This window comes from Dermacentor andersoni, chromosome 3 (assembly GCF_023375885.2).
Source record: "Dermacentor andersoni chromosome 3, qqDerAnde1_hic_scaffold, whole genome shotgun sequence".
NCBI lineage: Eukaryota > Metazoa > Arthropoda > Arachnida > Ixodida > Ixodidae > Dermacentor > Dermacentor andersoni.
In genome coordinates this window covers 132861623-132880113 of record NC_092816.1, presented here as the reverse complement: position 1 = coordinate 132880113, position 18491 = coordinate 132861623, and the positions used below count along the sequence as shown (strand labels likewise).

At 44.2% G+C, this 18491-nt stretch overlaps 1 protein-coding gene across 1 annotated transcript in view; it reads left to right on the top strand.

Moving 5' to 3' along the window:
* Positions 1 to 12735: 12735 nt before the first annotated feature.
* Positions 12736 to 18491, top strand: part of LOC129383174 (uncharacterized oxidoreductase TM_0325-like) — a 64930-nt gene continuing 59174 nt past the window's right edge. Inside the window, exons 1-2 of the mRNA XM_072286906.1 lie at positions 12736 to 12750; positions 14984 to 15076. Of these exons, the coding sequence (XP_072143007.1) occupies positions 12736 to 12750; positions 14984 to 15076 (108 nt within the window). The remainder of the gene's footprint in view (positions 12751 to 14983; positions 15077 to 18491) is intronic.

Here is an 18491-nt window from a genome sequence, read left to right as displayed (position 1 = left end):
TTATGCATATTACATTCTGCTGCAACAAGCAAAATATGCATTTGTTGTATCATGTACCGCTGCATGTAACGAGCTTTTGAAATGGGGTGACTGCTTCACAATTATTCCGAAGTGTTGGTCGTACTTCGGGGCGCAGACTCTTATCTATTTCTTTACCGCGCCCATCCACGTCGATAGGCCGCCGTCGAATGGCGACACGGGCGAAGGGTTACTGCAGCGCGCTGCACACATTACTTAGGCAAGTTGAGCCGCCTGAATCGCAGCTGAAAAATCACAGTCTTGGTTTATACAGGAATTCCCAGCTGACTTTACCCAGAGATTTAAAAATGGGCATAAGCGCTCTTGGAGGAAGCGGCCAAGTGTTGGTTGCGGCTATTGTATGCTGCAAGTCGCATTAAATCTTCCAGTCTGCGTAATCGCACAATTAAAGAAAGATTTATCAGCCAATGTCGGAAGTAATAAGCTTAGCGCAATGCATGTAACGGTAAAGCTATGAAGTGCTGCAAAAAAAAACGTTCAGTTGAACAGCTTCTAACGTCCTACTTACCAGCGAAATTTAAAGCACCACTGACGTACAACCTCGCGCGACGCAACTGCAGTGCTCTCCAACGTGCCCCATATGAACCAACAGCGATTTTATCTTGATCTTTGCTTATCTACTCTGCTTCTCGCTATAATGAACCATTGCGATGGAACCACATCGCTGGCGTCAATTGGGCAGTCAGTGTCGGCGCCACTGCCGGGTCACTTCTGAAGCAGCTGCACGTAAGGGCAAACGCACTGTTCACTCATAAAGAGAAGCTTGAGAGCAATGCGTCAATGCAATCGCAGTAAGCACGTGGGCACGTTACGTGCTTTATTTAATATATGTCGCGGGCTTTTGCTGTTACGCAAGAAAAATGGTTGTATCACAAGGGATGGGAACTCGTTGAAAACCGTGGAAATTGTGTGTGCTTGTGTGTATAAAGGCAGAGGAGCATTAGCTTTTGTTCCGCAATTAAAACACTAAGCAAACTCTCAGAAAATTGAATTATGCCTGGAAACTTGCCAGTTTAGACGGTGTGAGTGTTTTATGCAATTACTTTGTTTTATTCATTTCTTGGTAAATATGATAGCTCTAATTGCGGCTGCAGTGCGTTTTTGTTTCGAAATGCAGGAAGCTTTGGCCAAATGGCGCGCGCTAGGCCCACCAGTCGTTGTGACTGTTTGGTGGCGTCATCTAAAATAGCGACCATGGCTTTCGCATTATTTTGCTATGCTGACGTTACACCGGCTCTTCCCAGTACACAAATGTCCAGCCATAGTTATTTATTAGGCCAAGCCACAATCGAGACAGTCTCAGGTACTCAAATATTGGCATTCTGAAGGCTTTACAATGCCCTTTTGGAAACTCGCATTGACGGTGGCGCCAGGTTTTACTCTAGGTAGCAGTGTAAGAAGCTCTGTTTATTTCTTAACACTACACGTCGAGTCATGAAGGTGCTGAGATGTTTTGTATGTATGAAACATACAATATTTAGGCAGCAAGTAATGGGTCGCCAACGTTCACTTTACGCGTCTTCCTCAAGATGGACACTTCATGTGCGCTTTGTGAAAGTCTCAAGAAGGCATGAAATTCAGCAATTGTATGAAGGATATGAAGATCAGTGATTATCCTGAGCAAGATATTAACATAGACGTTTATAAGCACTACAGCCGTTAATTCATCCTGTAGAAACAAACAAGTTTCCATTATCCGTACTCTTTATAATCAGAGACTGACATAATGATGTCCCACCAATCAATACCGCATATCCGTCTCACAATGTTTTGCGCGCAAAGTGGTTTACAAGCACAATTAGACATTACTTCACTAAACTTAATTACATAATTTTCAGAACAGTGCGTTCGGTTAATATTATCATGAACAGTGTCATCTACAGATGTATGTCATTTGTTATAGAGTCGCTTTCACCACAGTAATGCGTGAAACCGCGATATATTTTGCAGTTCAGGCGCCATTCACTCGTTATCTTTAGCTGCGTGCATAGCGCCTATGTAATATTTTTCATTCCTGCGTTGCAAAATTTTGTAGTTTGAGCGCTTTGTCAACTGTGTACAGGTAAGTTACGCTCCGCCAGCCGCAAGGACCTTTTATGTAGGTTCTCTATTCGAACGGAAAGTAAACTTGGGATTTGAAATATTAGCAGAAGGAAAAAGACTGGCCTGGTAACCTGTCCTATGGTAATGCCGCCTTCACAAATTAATAGTTCTCATTCCCTGCGATCTCGGAGAAAATGGAGCTCTGGCAAGGATCTTCAGGGTCCATCCAGCATTCAAGTTGAACTTGTCCCGTCAAACAAGCTGATATGCAAAGTGGTTCTCGCGAATGATTTCCTAGTGGAATTCCATTAACCGATATTTGCTTACTTGATACCATGCTGAAGAAAGATAAACAGGGGCATATAGTGAAAGGCTGGGAGAGAGCAGCGTTTGTTTCAGTAAAAAAGCTGAGAGGCCGGCCTGAGTCGAAGTTCTGAATTGCTACTCACCATTGGCGAAATGTGACGGGAGTAAAAAGGGAGTGATAGTGAGTGCGATGTTCATGATGAGAGTGAATATGTTCGTGAGTCGAAATGAGCACCAAAGTCGCTTCGAGGCCTCAATATCGACAGCTTTCTTGCAAAAACTTGATTGGAGCTTTTACAACATCACACTGACAAGAATCCGGTCATGATTCCAATAAAACTTTTTCAGACAAAGGTTGATCGGTAAACTCGACCAAATGTTTTACCCCTGACTTTCTTTGTACAGCAAGTCATGGATAAGTGCACAAGACGTGTTCTGCTGTTCAGAGTACCTCGTACTGCTGGCAGTCCGGACTGTCTGCACGGCCAACAAGTGTAGTTGGGGACGAGTGAACACCACACCTAGTCCTAACCTGTGAAGAAAGCTTGCATAACTTCATTGCTAAACACGTTGAAATATCCGGTTCAGTATACCGCACTGGGTAGGGCAAAATGAGGAAGATAGGCGATAACGCAAGTGAGCGCAAGTCTATAATGGCGAGCGCAATGGTAGCATATTTCAGAAATACACCATAGTAGTGGGACTTTGCAGAAGTACAGCGCAATTTAGAGCGCAGCCGAATCTTTGGAACAGATGGAAGAGCTTCAGTTAACTGTAATTAAAACTCATCCTTTAAAGCGTGTCCGGTATATGACTGGTTCGTTTGAAACCTTAGGTGCTGTATACGTAAAGCTATCGCAAGCAGCTTCTATTCATTTCTGTCATTAGGCTTCCACGTGTGGGCCAATATTTCGGACAGCTCGTAGACACACTTGTCGTGCTATAGGGCGCTGTGATTTTTAAAAAAACACAGTCCAGTTTAACGTGCCTATACCACGCAGACACCTTGTTGTCTCCCCGGAGCGTCTAGCGTCGCTCTCAGCAAACCTTTCACCACCCGTGCTTGCCTTCGCCACTCACTTCTCATTATCTTTAGGACTCTGATGCCATGACCAATGGAAGGAGCAAGGCCACCAAACAACCGCAGGATTTCGTTGGGCAATTGCTTGCAGCGAATGTAGAAGGAAAGTGACCGAGCTTGGCAAATGGCGTAGATGAGGAGGGGCGCCACTGAACATGGATGCCCAACATGGAACATGGTGCCCCTTCGGTCGACTTGTTAGATAAGGAGACGGCTTTCTTGGACGGTTAACAGTTGAATGAGGTGGCGCCACTGTGCATGGGTTATATAAGTGTATTTCCTGAATACCAATTTGTTGAAGTTAGCGCATTGTGATGTCGTCTCCCTCCCGTCCTTGTTTGCTGGCACGAAATATGCTTTCAGTTTACCAACACGCCCAACAAATGGCAATGCTGAAAGGTGTTGCCGACTTCTTTTTTCGATCGTCAGGCGCCATTACTGATCGAATTGTTAAACCTGCACAGGCTGTCAATCGTTTCCGGTATTGTGAAACGCCGAATCGGCTGCGTGCCACAATTAAGAACAAGTGACGTGGAAAATTCACGAATGGGGTCATCTTGCTCCACGACAATGCCCATCCCCACCTCGCTGATGTGGTTAACACAAAACTGGCAAAGTTCAAGTGGGAAACACTACAACATCCGCCATACAGCCCCAACTTGTCGCCTTGGGACTTCTGTATTTTGAGGCAATTGAAGAAATAGTTCACGGGAACCTGAATTCGTTTTGGACGATGATGTGAAAGAGTCAGGTACAGACTTTTAGAAGCAGCAACCCAAGGAATTTGATGAGACTGGAATCACGCGTATCGTTAGTCAGTGGGACAAATGTCTAATTGTTCATGGAGGCTACTTTTAAATAAAGTACCCCGCTAGTTATATATTCGCATTGGCTCAGTTTCATTTGCCTCGCCCTCGTATACGTTGCAGAACTTCTGCGTTTAATGTATTCTCTCTGTTGAGACTATAATTTCTGTGCAATTACTCACAATACACGATCGGTGAGAGCTTCTCCTGCGCAATACATTGGAATAAAGGAAAGCGTCATTAAGAGTTTTCACTGGTCATTGCATATGTGCAAAAATGTAAGGAGAGTTCTTGAATGTCAAACTATCATCAAAATTTTTGTCTTGAACTTGCTCATTTTATGGCCATTTTTCATATCAACAACATGCACTGCTGTACTGGATTCGAACTTATATATTTCGTCAGTTCGTGTGATGTTTTCTGCACTCTTTAAATAGAGAAAAACATGGAACCATTGATATCAGTTATTTCGGGCGCAATTTTCGGGACATGCGAGTGTATTCTTGTGTAAAGAAATACATATTTTACTTGTCTTGACAGTGCGCAGCGTTCAAGAATTCGTTTTCAGCATCTATGGCAATAGTAATGCAGTTACTCATGTATTTGATCCCTCGACAAATTCAACAAGGAGGCGGCCGAGCTTGAAAGTGAGCCCCTTCCAAACGAAATTTCTGGCTACGCCACTGTCTGCGGTCGCCGAGTGAGATGTTTACAGCTGTTCGTAGGGCCGATAAACCTAATAGCCTTGCTTCGTATAGCGGCCTAATAATTTGTTATCGCAATCAATACTTCGCTTTTGCGGCGAAACGGTGCTGTCTCAAAAATAAACAACAAGTGAGTCTGATACTGTTTTATTCAAAAAGCGATTTTCACATTTTAAGGAAGCACTATAATCGAGGAGTCAGAGGCGAGTCGTAGCCCCCATTTGATGTCCCTTCTTGTTCAGTTATTTTAAGGTAACATTCGCTGACTTATATGCGGACGCACGCCTAATTTAACTTACTGTGCTGGTCACTCACGACATGATATTATGCATTGGCAATATTCTTCAGTGCTTAGAGATCGTAGAGAGCAGTACTGGGGCGAGTTCTCTCATAGACCACGTGCGAACACTAAGGCAAGAGTTTTATAAATGTTCCGAGCACGAAGGACTTTTCGCCTCACCAGGTCTGCTTTTTTCTTCTGCGAAGAGCAATGTTTGTCTACGTAAATTCATTCCGGGCTCGTCCGCGTTCCTGCCAGGCATAGTTGAAATCAACTGCACGAATGTGATCAAGGAAAGTCCTCTACTTCCTCAATCGGTCGGTCAGGGCCACAAATAATTATGCTCGCTTGCTGATGCGAAATACTCGAATGCGATGTCGACCAACTGTGACAGTGTCGTTCGGTCACTCAGGACATCAACCCAATTGGCGGGATTGATTATCCTGCATGTTTCAAGGCATGCAGAACTGTACTGGTTCGTGTTGAAGATTGAGGTACCTGTATAGCTTTAAGCAATAAATTATCGGGACGCCGCGCATCACGATCCTTCGAATGCCATCGCGGCTGAAGAACAGTTTCGTAATTAGTGATTTAGTCCACGTAGTGGGCATAAAGTGCCGGTTGGCTTGGTTGGATTGGACGCCATCCGCGTTTTGTGCCCGAGGATGGTGAACAAAAGGGAAATGCCATGATCGCAATACTCCAGAACAGCTCAAGCGACAAATCGCACACCTTATCAAGAACGTGCCGCGGCCAAATCCGCGTATATTTGTGGATGCGGGTTAGGCCACGCATTAAACTAAACCTTCCCCTCATTCTTGCGATAGCAAAGATATGGACACTCCAACCCAATCTGCGCCGTCGTTCTCGGAGTCCTCGTGGTTTCATATCAAGTCCAAGTGCGATACGATCGCAGCCGCGCACCGCACGGTGGGCGCAGGAAAGAAAACGTCTGATCGTCAGCCGACAAGGACGGTGGCTTGACGCAGAGGCGTCTTCTCGCGCGCGCGAGGGGTGCGCGGAGCGGAGAGACGTGTACGCGGGAGGGGGGAGAGGGTGGAAAGGAAAAAAATTACGTTAGTGCGCATGTCCCCCTCTACTGTGGCTGTGGCTGCATAATGAAAGCGCGACCGCGTGTTCATTATCTTGGAGGCAACCAAGCTCGAAGGCTGGGTGACCAGAGGTATCTGTCGCTTTGTGTACGCTGGCTTCTGGCGCACCTAGTTCGCATTTGCGCGAGAGGCAGCACGAAGGCAACTACTCTCGCCGCTGCTGCCAGCCTTCATCACGCCCGCGCTCTGGCAGGGAGTGTCTACGGTCATCGAGTGAGATTTGTTCGTTTTGGCCTGTGGGTGCAAGACACACTGTTTGTTTGACATACTTAATGTAGTTAGTAAGGCGAATGCTCAAAACAGGTTATAAAGCTGATGAAACTACTAACCTTGTTTCGTATAACTAATAGCTTGCTTTCGCAATCAATGCTCCGCCTTTCGGGCGAAACTGCGACTTTTGTTTTACCTCCTTTGATGTTTGTGTCTTAAACACAATGTGTCAGACTCTCGGTATCGTTGCACCAGGATGACACTTTCAAACACTTGAAAAAGAAGTTTTTTTTTTTTTTTGCACAGCAGCTCGAGCAGTGCGAGCTCTCGTCAGTTCTAATGACTCGACGCGCACACCACTAAGTTCGTACTCAGAAGTGTCCAGTCTTCAGGCACTGACTGCATTGAATCGGTTTTTGAACCAATCGGCCTACTGCTTGTCGAATGCGGTCGAGCTCAGTAGCAGCGGGGATTAGCTCTCCCTTAAAACAGATTTTCTCAACGCGCGTGTTCCCGAGGTGGCAAGCGTGCCCTAATACTTTCGAGCTGATAGTGAACAGCCCAGTGCTTACAAACACCGCTGAAAAAGCGTCGTAACGACCTGGTCAAGATAGGCGCGGCACCACTGAGCATTATGCAAATATAAATCACAGCATGGCCTTAAAATTCGCAACTATCTACGCAGAAGTAATATCACCATCAATGAGCCCTATGCTCGAACCATTGCACGTTCCCCCGATAGCCCATCCGTTGAAACGGATGCGCGGCAACATGGTAGAAGCACGCGGGTGAGCGCCAATTGTGGACTTCATCGTTTTCACAAGTACGTAATCATTATTGTCACATTTATTCTTCATCTTCTTTCGTTGTTCACGCGTTTCGAAATAATGCATTCGGTAGGCCTCAGGATCTCACGTGCTACTCTCAATACAGTCCTTATCTAAGCGCCATCGGTTGCAAGCTTGAAAGTTTGGCTTTCAGCCGTTGTTATTATTGGAAACAAGGGACAGATACAAATACTGAAATGGCTTTTTGAGAGCGGTTGCTGTTTATGCTTTATAAAGGTTCGCGGTAGCTCCAGACAATTTCTTTCCGCATGTGCGGTAACAAATACCAAACGTGTTCATTTTGTACACGCGTCATCGCAGAGAAACCGTGTTGGTTGCCAAGACTAGCTTGACCACATAAGTGACGTGTGCACGTACGCACACGACAATGCAAAGGGGGAAAATGGGAGATTTCGAAATCACTACAGGCTTTTAGGGCTTCTGTCGCAGCTCGCGGTCTTCATGATGTACGCCTACTAATATTTTGCCTAGATGCCGAAGTCTTTGAACGTGCTCTAAAGGCTATATATTTTCACGGTCATATAAGGCAAATTACGTTGCATAATTTTAAGAACACAACCAGCTATTAAAGACACTCATACAAAAGGTGTTGCGTTAGTTTAGTTTCCGCTACAGCTTGTTTGTGTAGCCTTATCTTATTGATGTTTTGTTAGAGTAACTTTTCTCGCATTGTGCTCTTTCTTTGCGAGCGACAGGCGCCTCGGCGGGCATTGGCGAAAGCACGGCGAAGCATTTTGCTTCGCTTGGCTGCTGGCTTTCCCTGAATGCGCGGAACACCGCGAATCTGGAGAGAGTGGCTGAAGCTTGCTGCGCACAGGGGCTTCCGCGGGACAAGGCAAGTAGCCGGTGGTGCCGGGCTGAACGTTTATTCACGCAGCTCACGAAACTGGCACTTGAAAAACTGTCCAGATCGCATCCACACCAACCTCAACATTTGCTGATATTAACGCCACTGTGATTGTAGGCTTAAAATCAATAAAACAGAACCTCTCTAAATTTAAAGAGTAACAATGAGGGTTCCTTGTTGAAGCATATCACAATTCTTCTATAGATGCACTATACGTACAAAAATGCTTAAACAAGGAAACCGAAGAAATAGCAGGTAACAAGCACGTCTAGAAATTTTCTTATTGTTTTTTTGCTTCGTGATTGCAAAGGACACTGAAGGTGCTAGTTTAGGAAAGATGAAGTGCAATATATATAGCGTGACGTCGCGATATATGTAGTTTGATGGTGATAGTGTTTTGTTGAACAATACAGGATGTACCTTGCACAACATGACTGAGGGCCTATAGAGGCAAAATCGGTATAAATTTACTAATCGTAAGGAACCTAAGTAACCTCCAATAGGACGACAAAAATACATTTTTGCAATGAAAAGTTAGTCTCTTGAATAATCACAAGAGCATAATACTTAACCTAGACCGATTGCCAGAGGGGCATTGGAGGGGGAGAAAGATGTCTAAGTACGGCTAAATATAGGCGATATGGTGAGCCAAGGAAATTTCCAGGCATGGAATTCTGTCGGTTAACCCGAGACCGGGATGTCTGTAGGTCGTTGGGCAAGACCGTTGCTCTGCAATGTACAGTCCGCGCCGCTCTTGTGTAGAGCGCGGGAATGCCGGCAAGCGGGCCGCCCCGTAGCCAGCCAGCGACGCCTAAACGTAGCTGCTGGGCTCGAGATAAGAAGTGTCTGGGCATCTAATCTCGGGCCCAGCCACTGCCGTTAGACGTCGGTGGCTGTCTGTGGAGGGCCCTGGTGGCCGATATTCGCGCGCTCTACACATGGGTGACGCGCACTGTACATAGCATAGGCTGATGACAAAGTATCATGCGACTTAGTTCGCTTTACGGACATTCACTCGAAACAAATAGAATGGCGTTTAATTAACTTTTGCGGCGCGTTTTGTATTCATAACAGTATCATCGCCTACTGTGGAGACAGTCGGCGTGTTCTTCAATCTTTCACTTGCGATTAGCTCTCCCACATGGTCATATTTTTAATGTTCTTCTAGAAAGGGACCAAAGCTTGGAAAACGTATTTTTCTTTTCGTCAGGATGACGAAACGGCGCATGAAGTAGCGCAATGCTTAAGAGGAATCTTTACTTCTTCTTAGCAGCACATTGCGCAGACATGAAAAAGAATGTGAACGGCACTTGGAGAAATGTGAAGTTAGTATGACGGATAAAGTAATTTCCTATTCAAAATAAGAAGCGCACGACCTGCAGCTCTACTTGTGATCATGACTAGACTTTCTCGCTGAATGACCAGGTCTTCCTGCATGAGGTCGCAGGTCCTCTATCGGCCCAAGAAGCCACGTTGCTATGGGGGCAACTAAATGACCCCTGTGTGCTCGGCGTTAGATTACCATTAAAGAATCTCACTCGGTCAAAACTTGTTCGGCGCGCTTCATTATGGTGTTCATCACAGAGTTCCTTGTTTTTGGTGTTTTCTTTTCGACCGAAGTCAGTGAATGTATTTCGGCGTTGATTATATTGCTGAAGAATTAGGTGCTTATCTGCGTTATATTGTTATTTCCAAGTAACCTAAATTGGGAGGTTAAGTTTTGTCTTTTGAAATGTCGTACGTTATAAACAGATACACCAACTACAGAAAGACGTATCCAGAGTGCCGAAAGTAACTTTATTAACATGAAATATTCACAGTGATGGTAGATCAATACAAGCACGATGGTACCACGCGCGTTAGAACTAGTTGCAGTATTTAAAGGTACACTCAACAAGGTTCGTGTGAGTGATGCTAGCACGCTCCTTTCGAATAATAACTCTTAGCATAAATGCGCATTCCACATTGGCGCTGGGAACTGATAAAGCGAGCAGTGTGAGTGCGCAGCGGGATTCGATAGGTTTGATAGTGTGCACCATGCAGATTTCATTTTTTATGCAATCATCCATGAGGTACGGCCTGTAGTCCCTGCCAAGGCACCAGCTTCAATATGTACTCATGGTGCGCTAAGCAACTTCGAGGCTCTGCCTGGAGCTTACGATTAATGTACGCAGTCTGTACCGAGTATTCCTCAGAGTATCTGAACACTGAACCAAAAATATTCGATCGCACACTGCATTTGCTCAACAAGATCGCTCTATTTGGCAATAGTGGCATAGCACGTGTGCTGGCATCCTACTATCTTGGTGCTGTGATGATCGTCTGGCAAGTCTTTAAGACCCGAAACATCAGCAGTGAAGCTCATCACTGATTGATCGTGCCAATGACTGAGTAAAGCACAAAAACGATATCCTACTTGATACACCGCTGTACTGAATTATTGACAGCACAATGGATCAATTGGCCTTAAAGGGGCCGACAACTGTCTAAGATGCGTCATGGCATGTTGGTGCGAATGAAAAGACGAGAATTTATAGTGATATGATAGAGCATGCAGTTCACGGTATAAGCATGGATTTTTATTGTATATTAGCGTAGAAAATGGCGAAAATTAGCCATAAAACATTGGTTCTGGAAGTGTAGTGTTTGAGATTACTGCCCCTAAATGAGCTGTTCTAGACTGCCGCACACTTATTGTTAAACATTGTTGTCTTAGTATCACATATCCGTTTGTGCTTTATGCAAAGCGTGTTACGAACTTAAAACAAAGTTCACGCTAATTAGCGGTGCTGCCTCACGCGGCATCCAGTTACGCGGCAGGGCCGTAATATCCCTCAATTCATGGCGGCGCATATGCGTGGTTTTGTACAAGCAAGAATTTGCGAATGAGTAGCTCGAGTTCTGTGGTCTCCCATTAAGAAACGAAATGCCATGGATTAATTCTGTCGCAGAGGTGCAGCGCCCCGTAAATAGGTGTAGAACGTGCAAATACATTTCTATGAATCGAACAGACCTTAATAATAACACTACTTGCACATCTTATGCCTTATCACGACTTGGCCAAAAATAAACGCTTTACCTTTATATGAGCAGAGTCGTTGCTTAAGAAACCACAAAAGCACGCAGCTATTAGTGTAGAAATCGATCAACAATTCGGAAAAGATGTGCCGCTTTAACATTGGTTTGATAAACGAAAAATATCGACAGAACCCATCTCATGTTGACTGTCGATGGCTATGCGTTTGGCAGTGCATCAATATATAGCCATACGATGAGTCGCCACAGTCTTAGCGAGTTATGTGTGATGCCTATACTGCAGCGGAACACCTCTTTCCCACTTTCCAAAGAACGCTCGGTGCCATCTAGCGTTGCTACACCGGAGCCTGCTTCTAGGCTCTGAAATGCATGGTGCGCGGGTGCGCAGAGAGAGAAACGCGTCATGCGGCAACCAGGCTCCTCTTTCGTGCTTTTTTTCTGAACACTGTGCACCATCTAGTGCTTCTGTTGAGAATTCCGCGCTCAGCGTCGCATTCGAGAAGCGCTGCTTTCGGGTGCCCGCAAAATCTGACAATTGTTCCCTTCTTTACTGCCCACTCTCTCACATGTGCGCAGTGATCCATGTTGGCGAGAGGTTCATTGACTAGAGCCACATACGCAGTGCGTTCGTGGCTAAGCTCGATAAAGTGTGGGCTTGAAAGACGTTCATTGAAACGCGGCCTATACGCAGTGCGTTTGTGGCGCATCTTCCTAAAGGATTTGGTAGCTGTCTTTGAGGAGCTCTTGAGACGTGGTTTCGATTACGTTCGGCATAGCACAAATTTGAGGGATCTTTTTCGTTATTGCAGAGACGCACATTCCCCGTGGCACATACCTAGTTACCCAAGTTGGCGTCAAATACGTTCATTGAAAATGGGTACACGTCTACTGGCACATATCCAGCCACTTCCAGAAAACTACATCAATGGGGTCACTGAAAACCAGGAGAAACTGAGTTCCATATTCCCAGTGCTTCGAGTCAGCGTCAAAGAGTTTTATCCGACAGCGGGAGGAAGAACTGTAAGAGGAGTATGTAGGAGGCAGAATCGAAGGAAAGCACTGATACGATGGCTAAAGCCTTTACAATTTATTGTAGAGCTTCTCGCAGCAGCATGCCCATGGATATGACGTTATAGTGATGAGCTTCTTGCAATCAGTGCCATTCGGCCTGCAAGATCATCGTCGTGGAACTCTGCCAGTATTCCAACTGCTGGACGAGCGCGAAGCTAAAACGTTTCACCAACAATGATGACGACTGTGTGATCTTTGACAACTGCTTTGATAGCGTCAATGCCCTTTTCGTAGATCTTGTGCAATTATTTTTGGCACAGATGATCCCTGTTCGGCATTGTTTGTGTAGGGGACAATTATTTCGAAATAGACTACCAACAGATCCGTCGGCTTGGTGCAGGTTATTGCCAACATGGCTGAGGGCATGGCAAAACGTGCGTAGAATATCTTCTGTTTCCTTCCACGAAACCGTGCATAATCGATGCATTCCTGAAATGAACTTTGCTACTGCGAGCTACAAAAAATACAAATCCTAAGTTAGAAATGTAGATGTAGCACTGGATGCAGCTGTGTATAGGCGGGGTGAAAAAGCTTCACGCAAGCGACCGTACGCGAAATGGACTCCTGACATAGTTTCGAATTACCTCAAGAAACTTGCGTGCACCTTGCAAGGCCACAACCTGGGACCTTTGAGTCACATATATCGCCGCACTCATACGCAAATAATATTTATCTGAAAATCAAAACATCACCAACCTGTTTCCAGGCGAGGTTTTTTTCACTTGTACGTGCTGTTGACATTGCAGATGATCTTCCATTCATATAGCACCTTTGCTATTCTTAAATTCCGGAACACTCGACAAAACATTCAAATGAGGGTCCCTTCGTTCGACGCTTCATAAAGATCTGTAAACTTCTTGATCTAACCACTAGGAAAGTTTCGTTTTCTTCCCATGTTTGAGGTTTTTGTTGCGCTTGCAAATTTTTCCGACAAGTACCCTAATTTCTCGGTGCATTGGTTTAATATAAGGCTCCTTAAGAACTCCGTATTTCAACAGTTTTTGGGCCGGTGCTGCTTTCCCCCTGAAAAAATAGGAGTCTGATTTTCTTTCTTTTTTTCCGTCTGTCATGGTGGACAAACAGGTATTTTTCTCAGATCAAACGGAATCATCAAGAAAATTACTTGTGGATCTTTTTGTTTTTGTTTCGCTTTAAAGAGGAAACGCATAACTCTACTCATGATACCTGTGTTGCATTACAATGTGAAAGCCCAAAAATAAAACAGGAAAAGGCGACTCCTTCCCTGCCATAAACTCAGCTGTAAATGCTGTGTCAAAAGTAACTTTATTATAGACACACCGGCTGGTCGGTCACCAGTGCGTAAAAAGTGTTCTTTTGGTAATAATTAGGAAATGTTTCATTGACCAGAATACGTGCAGACGCCTGTTGCCTATGGCGATTGATTAGAGGGAAAAAAATATAGTAATCTCTTGCGGCGCAATTGGCTATACCTGTTATGAACCATACGCTAACATTTGTAGAACAAGTTTTTCATGACAAATGTGCGACATCAGAACGTTTCATTTACTTGAGTGACCTCTCCGTACTAACATATAACACTTCTAAAATTTGGCACCAAATAAGAGGCTACAACGCTAAATTTCTGCCACCCTCAAAGTTCATATATTTAGTTGACGTGCGAAATTTACAAACTAAAGGATTATAAACTGTGCACCTTTTATATCACCGATTTTTCCACGACAACTCAGACAGTGAAAAAGTTTTAGTCCTCTCAATTATCAACAGTGGTTCAACAAAGGCTATCTCGAGAGCGAACGCTTCGACAAGGGAAATGCTTTCACAAGACGAACCGCTGCTTTCCTTTTGAAGAAAGTAATTTCAAATGAAGCAACCGTTGCCAAACCGAAGACAAGGTTTCTTGTCGAAATAGCAACTTTAGTTACACTCTTTGATCTACCAGTACTGAAATACTTGAACTCTCTTATCTCCCTGTGAGCCACTTCTTTGTTTGATTTACTCCTGCCCATGAATATTGCGAGGTCAGAAAAAGCAGAATTGAACCGTGAAGAATATAAGATTTAGATCATAATTCACGTTTGGCTCTAAGCACATGCCCACATGCTGACCGAAAATCCGAACGCTCTATAAAATTTCGTGGTGTTGCATCGTCCAAGTGCTCCTTGTTCTTAGCACGCAACTTTGTGTAGTGCAGAGGAGGAGTTCCGTGAGTTACTCCAGCTAAATAAATGTGTAATCATCTGTCTTTTTGAGCAAGTTACTAAAATCTATACCACCATATTACACAGAAATTCACATTAAATATGGACAGGGTACAAGCGATTAACGGTGGTTGCAAAATGCATGTCTAATGACTCGAGTCAACGTTTCGACAAGTCGGGTTATGATACGGGTCGCCTCGCGAATACATTGGCTCCAGCCTGAGGCACGTCGATTTTTCGATTTCTCGTGATCAGATTAGACATGTACATGTTACTAAAAATTTTGTGCATAATCCGCCACGTCATTTATATTGTGGTACTTGTCGGAGTCACACTATTACGACAGCGCTCAGCTATTTGGCTCACTTCGTGTTACATCATGTGTACTTCCTTAGTACATTGCTGCCTAATTCTTTCCAGGTTCTTGTCGTGCCTGGTGACATAGCGGTGCCAAAGGATGTCGCAGATGTGGTGCAGAAGACAGCGAAGCACTTCGGCAAAATTGATATTCTCGTAAGTTCAAAGCTCCGCAAATGGCAATAAAGGCTTTAAAGCATGACGTCTTTAAGTAGCTAGTATCACCTCGGAAGAGCAAGAAATACAAAGAAAGGTGGAACAGCTACGCTAAAGGCAAAATTCTTCCTCTTTAAGAATCTCCGGATGAAGGTTTGATGAACCTTTGCAACAGAAACAAGAGCCTACACAACATAAACTGCGCAATCGGGGGTTAAAATACAGCGTTAAATTAAGATTTGACAATATGGCTGAGCGGTAACGCGAGGACTGAAATGAAGCAGTCGTGAATAATACTGAAAATCAACTGCCGCTATTTGAATTAGCTTTATTGCAACTTCTCTGGCATAATGTCAGCCATGACCCCCTAGTCAGCAGTAAATATTGTTGCGAGAGCGAAATTGACGAATGATTCTTTACTACCACTAATTTCTTGACAATGGGAATGTGCATATGTGATTTAGACGTTCATGTGTACGTAGCTGCATAACGTGACGCCTATCTTTTAACGGGCTACGCTTATGTGAGTTCAGCCCTCGGCTAACATCACACTCTGAAAAAAAAAAATTCATGTGCCTTTATCAAGGATGTATTCGCAGTGTCGTACGTAAAGCATCCTGTGCCTCCTGCAGAACGTGTAAAAGCCCACTAGACTACAAAAACAACGTAACCAAGTACGCCAAAATATGCATTCATTCGCGCATTAGTAAACGTGCATGCCTAACTTATGTTAGAGCTATTGAGTATTTTGCGGTGTCGTTTAGCAGCCGTGCTCGCTTCCTACTAGTAGTGAACCCCTTTGTTTTGCAGAGGGTGAATGCCCTCTAGTGCAAATAAAGGACCTTCCTACTAGTGGTGCCCGCGACTACCCTGCGCCGTTCCAGACCGCCGCACGAGCAGATAGTTGCGGCTCCTGGGATCCCCTGAATCTTCAGCGCTTGTGTGTAACCCTTTAGAAAGCAAACGTTCCGCCGTAATCAAAGGGGTTGCTATCCCTATCTCTGGCTACCGGGGAGTATGGCTCCACATACATAAGCGATTATAGTATGCTTTTTTCACAAGCGGTTTTAACGACTTGCAAGATATTTCACGTCAAGAAGTAATCATGTTCCTTAACTATATCCATTGGAACACGGAATACCACATTTCTATTACGGGCGCTTTATCACTTCTTCACAGCGGAAGTGGTATTGTGTGCGAGAAAACAAAACAAAAAAATATTCTTCCATTGTGACCTTACACTCCTAGATCATAGAATGGTTTTAATACGTCACACTAACGGCAGTCTCATAAAACTCTGAAATCCATTCTTTTGTTATAGAAATCAACCTGAACCAAACTTCGTCCGGCTGCCCTTGGGTACTTACTGCACTTAATGGTACTTTTAGTGCACTAAGCGGTGATTAGATAGAAATGGGGGTATCTCGGTAACACCTTGTACCATCATACTCGACCGCATCGCTAACGTAAATATAGTAAGAACAAAATCATCTCATTACTGGGGCGCAAGCCTAAGATTTTTGCTATCGTGATTAAAATAATGCCTTGAAAATACTGTTACAAGAACATAATGTGCTAACCTTTTATTATACGAGCTGCAATAATCGGAGCGTCCTGAACAGTTTGAGCATATTTCATAGCCAGCTACTCAGCACTAAACAGCATTGTTCAAGCGAAGACGAGTCTTAAGCTTTTATTCGGCAAACAGTAATTTGGTCCTCTGTGGCTGGCAGTCATGCGAAGGATGCTTCGCGGAGTCATTGACTTTCAGCTGTGGTATCCTTGTGAGGTTTTATAAATTCTAAATACCAGTCAAACACTAAGAAACTATATTGTGCCGAACTAATTACGATACCTTATACGAGGTAATATATAACCCTGACGGGGTTTCTCTAACTTGCTTTGGAGTGATAGAATAATTCTGATCCTTCAGATGGATGACACGAACGTGCAAACATCGTTTGCACGAAAATTGGGGATGCATATTCGGCTAATAAACAAACTATCGCTCAATAAATTTTTATGCTTAACAAAAACAGCAGCCATTGCTATTTTCAAACTTTAACATTATGGGGTTTTACGTGCCGAAACCACAGTCTGATTATGAGGCACGCCGTAGTGGAGGACTCCGGAAATTTCGACCACCTGGGGTTCTTTGACGTATTTTCGAACTGTATCTGGTGAGTATGCAAGCAAATTCACTTGGGACGACTAATGTATGCGCCGTCAAAATTACTGTAAATAACCACTTCGGCTCAAATCGCACTTAAACAACGCGCTGCTTTATGCATTGAAGCACGAGAAAAAAAGAAACGTCAATTTAGGTTCGTTGCGCTATTTCAAGGAAGTTCTAGAAACTGGTTTAAGCTGAGAATTCCTTAAGTGTGGGTACGCCTTGCGAAAATAACGGCTACAATAAACAAATTACAATATGTCGCTCAAAGTAACTAATTAAAATCTTATTGAATGACAGTTTCTATATAGCTGATTATGCATTTTTATTTCATGCTCAAGTAATGCACACCTCCTTCAGCAATTCAGCAGAAGGGCCACAATTGCGGCGTCTCCCACGGGCAATGCTTTAATAATGCGTATAGGCTAAAAACCACCTTATTAGTCGATTTAGTAGATACTCAAAGCGGGCGAAGCAAAAAAAAAATAACTTCCAGGTAATAGGTTTGCCATGTGATCGTTCACAATTGGCAAGAACATATATGCAGTCAAAGATAAGCATTCCAATGTCAGTAGTTACTTCTATTAGGTATCTGATAACCAGTATATCTCGTGTGTACAACTGAACGGCCAACGGGAGAGGCAAAATTAGCCCATTTGCTTCCTGCAGCCGGACGTTACGTTACAATAACTGCCGGCAATTCCTGAGCCAAAGCGTTACACACATGAGCATCCACATAAAGTTTACAGCATGCACAGCCCTGAGCATGTTTCCCACAGCAGACGTTCTAACCGTGTATTTATTTAGCTGATGAGAAAACTGTCAGTGCTATTACGGTGTCACAAAGTGGACTCAGAGTAAATCATGCTCAAAGGGGCAGTCTTTAGTGAAGTAAAATTCGGGGTGCTGGCGATGGAGGCGGGGAGTTCTTTCAATTGAGATGACATCTTTGGAGCGAACGAATGGGTACATGTTGGTCGGGTAGAATGACACGCGAACTTTTAAGCGACGGTGGACACGAGATGAAACCTAAGAAGGTTGAGTGAATAGTTGACGCATCACTGCACGCTCCAACTTATTTCCTTTTTTACTTTCGGTTTCGAGAGCAGTGAAGTGCCCATAGCTCATTCCCCGGACTCCTTTATTAACTCTACATCCTGCCATGTTTATCAGAAATGGCTGTTTGGCCCATGACGAATATTCGGTATGCATCACTCGGAGAAATAGTTACCAGCCCGTGGT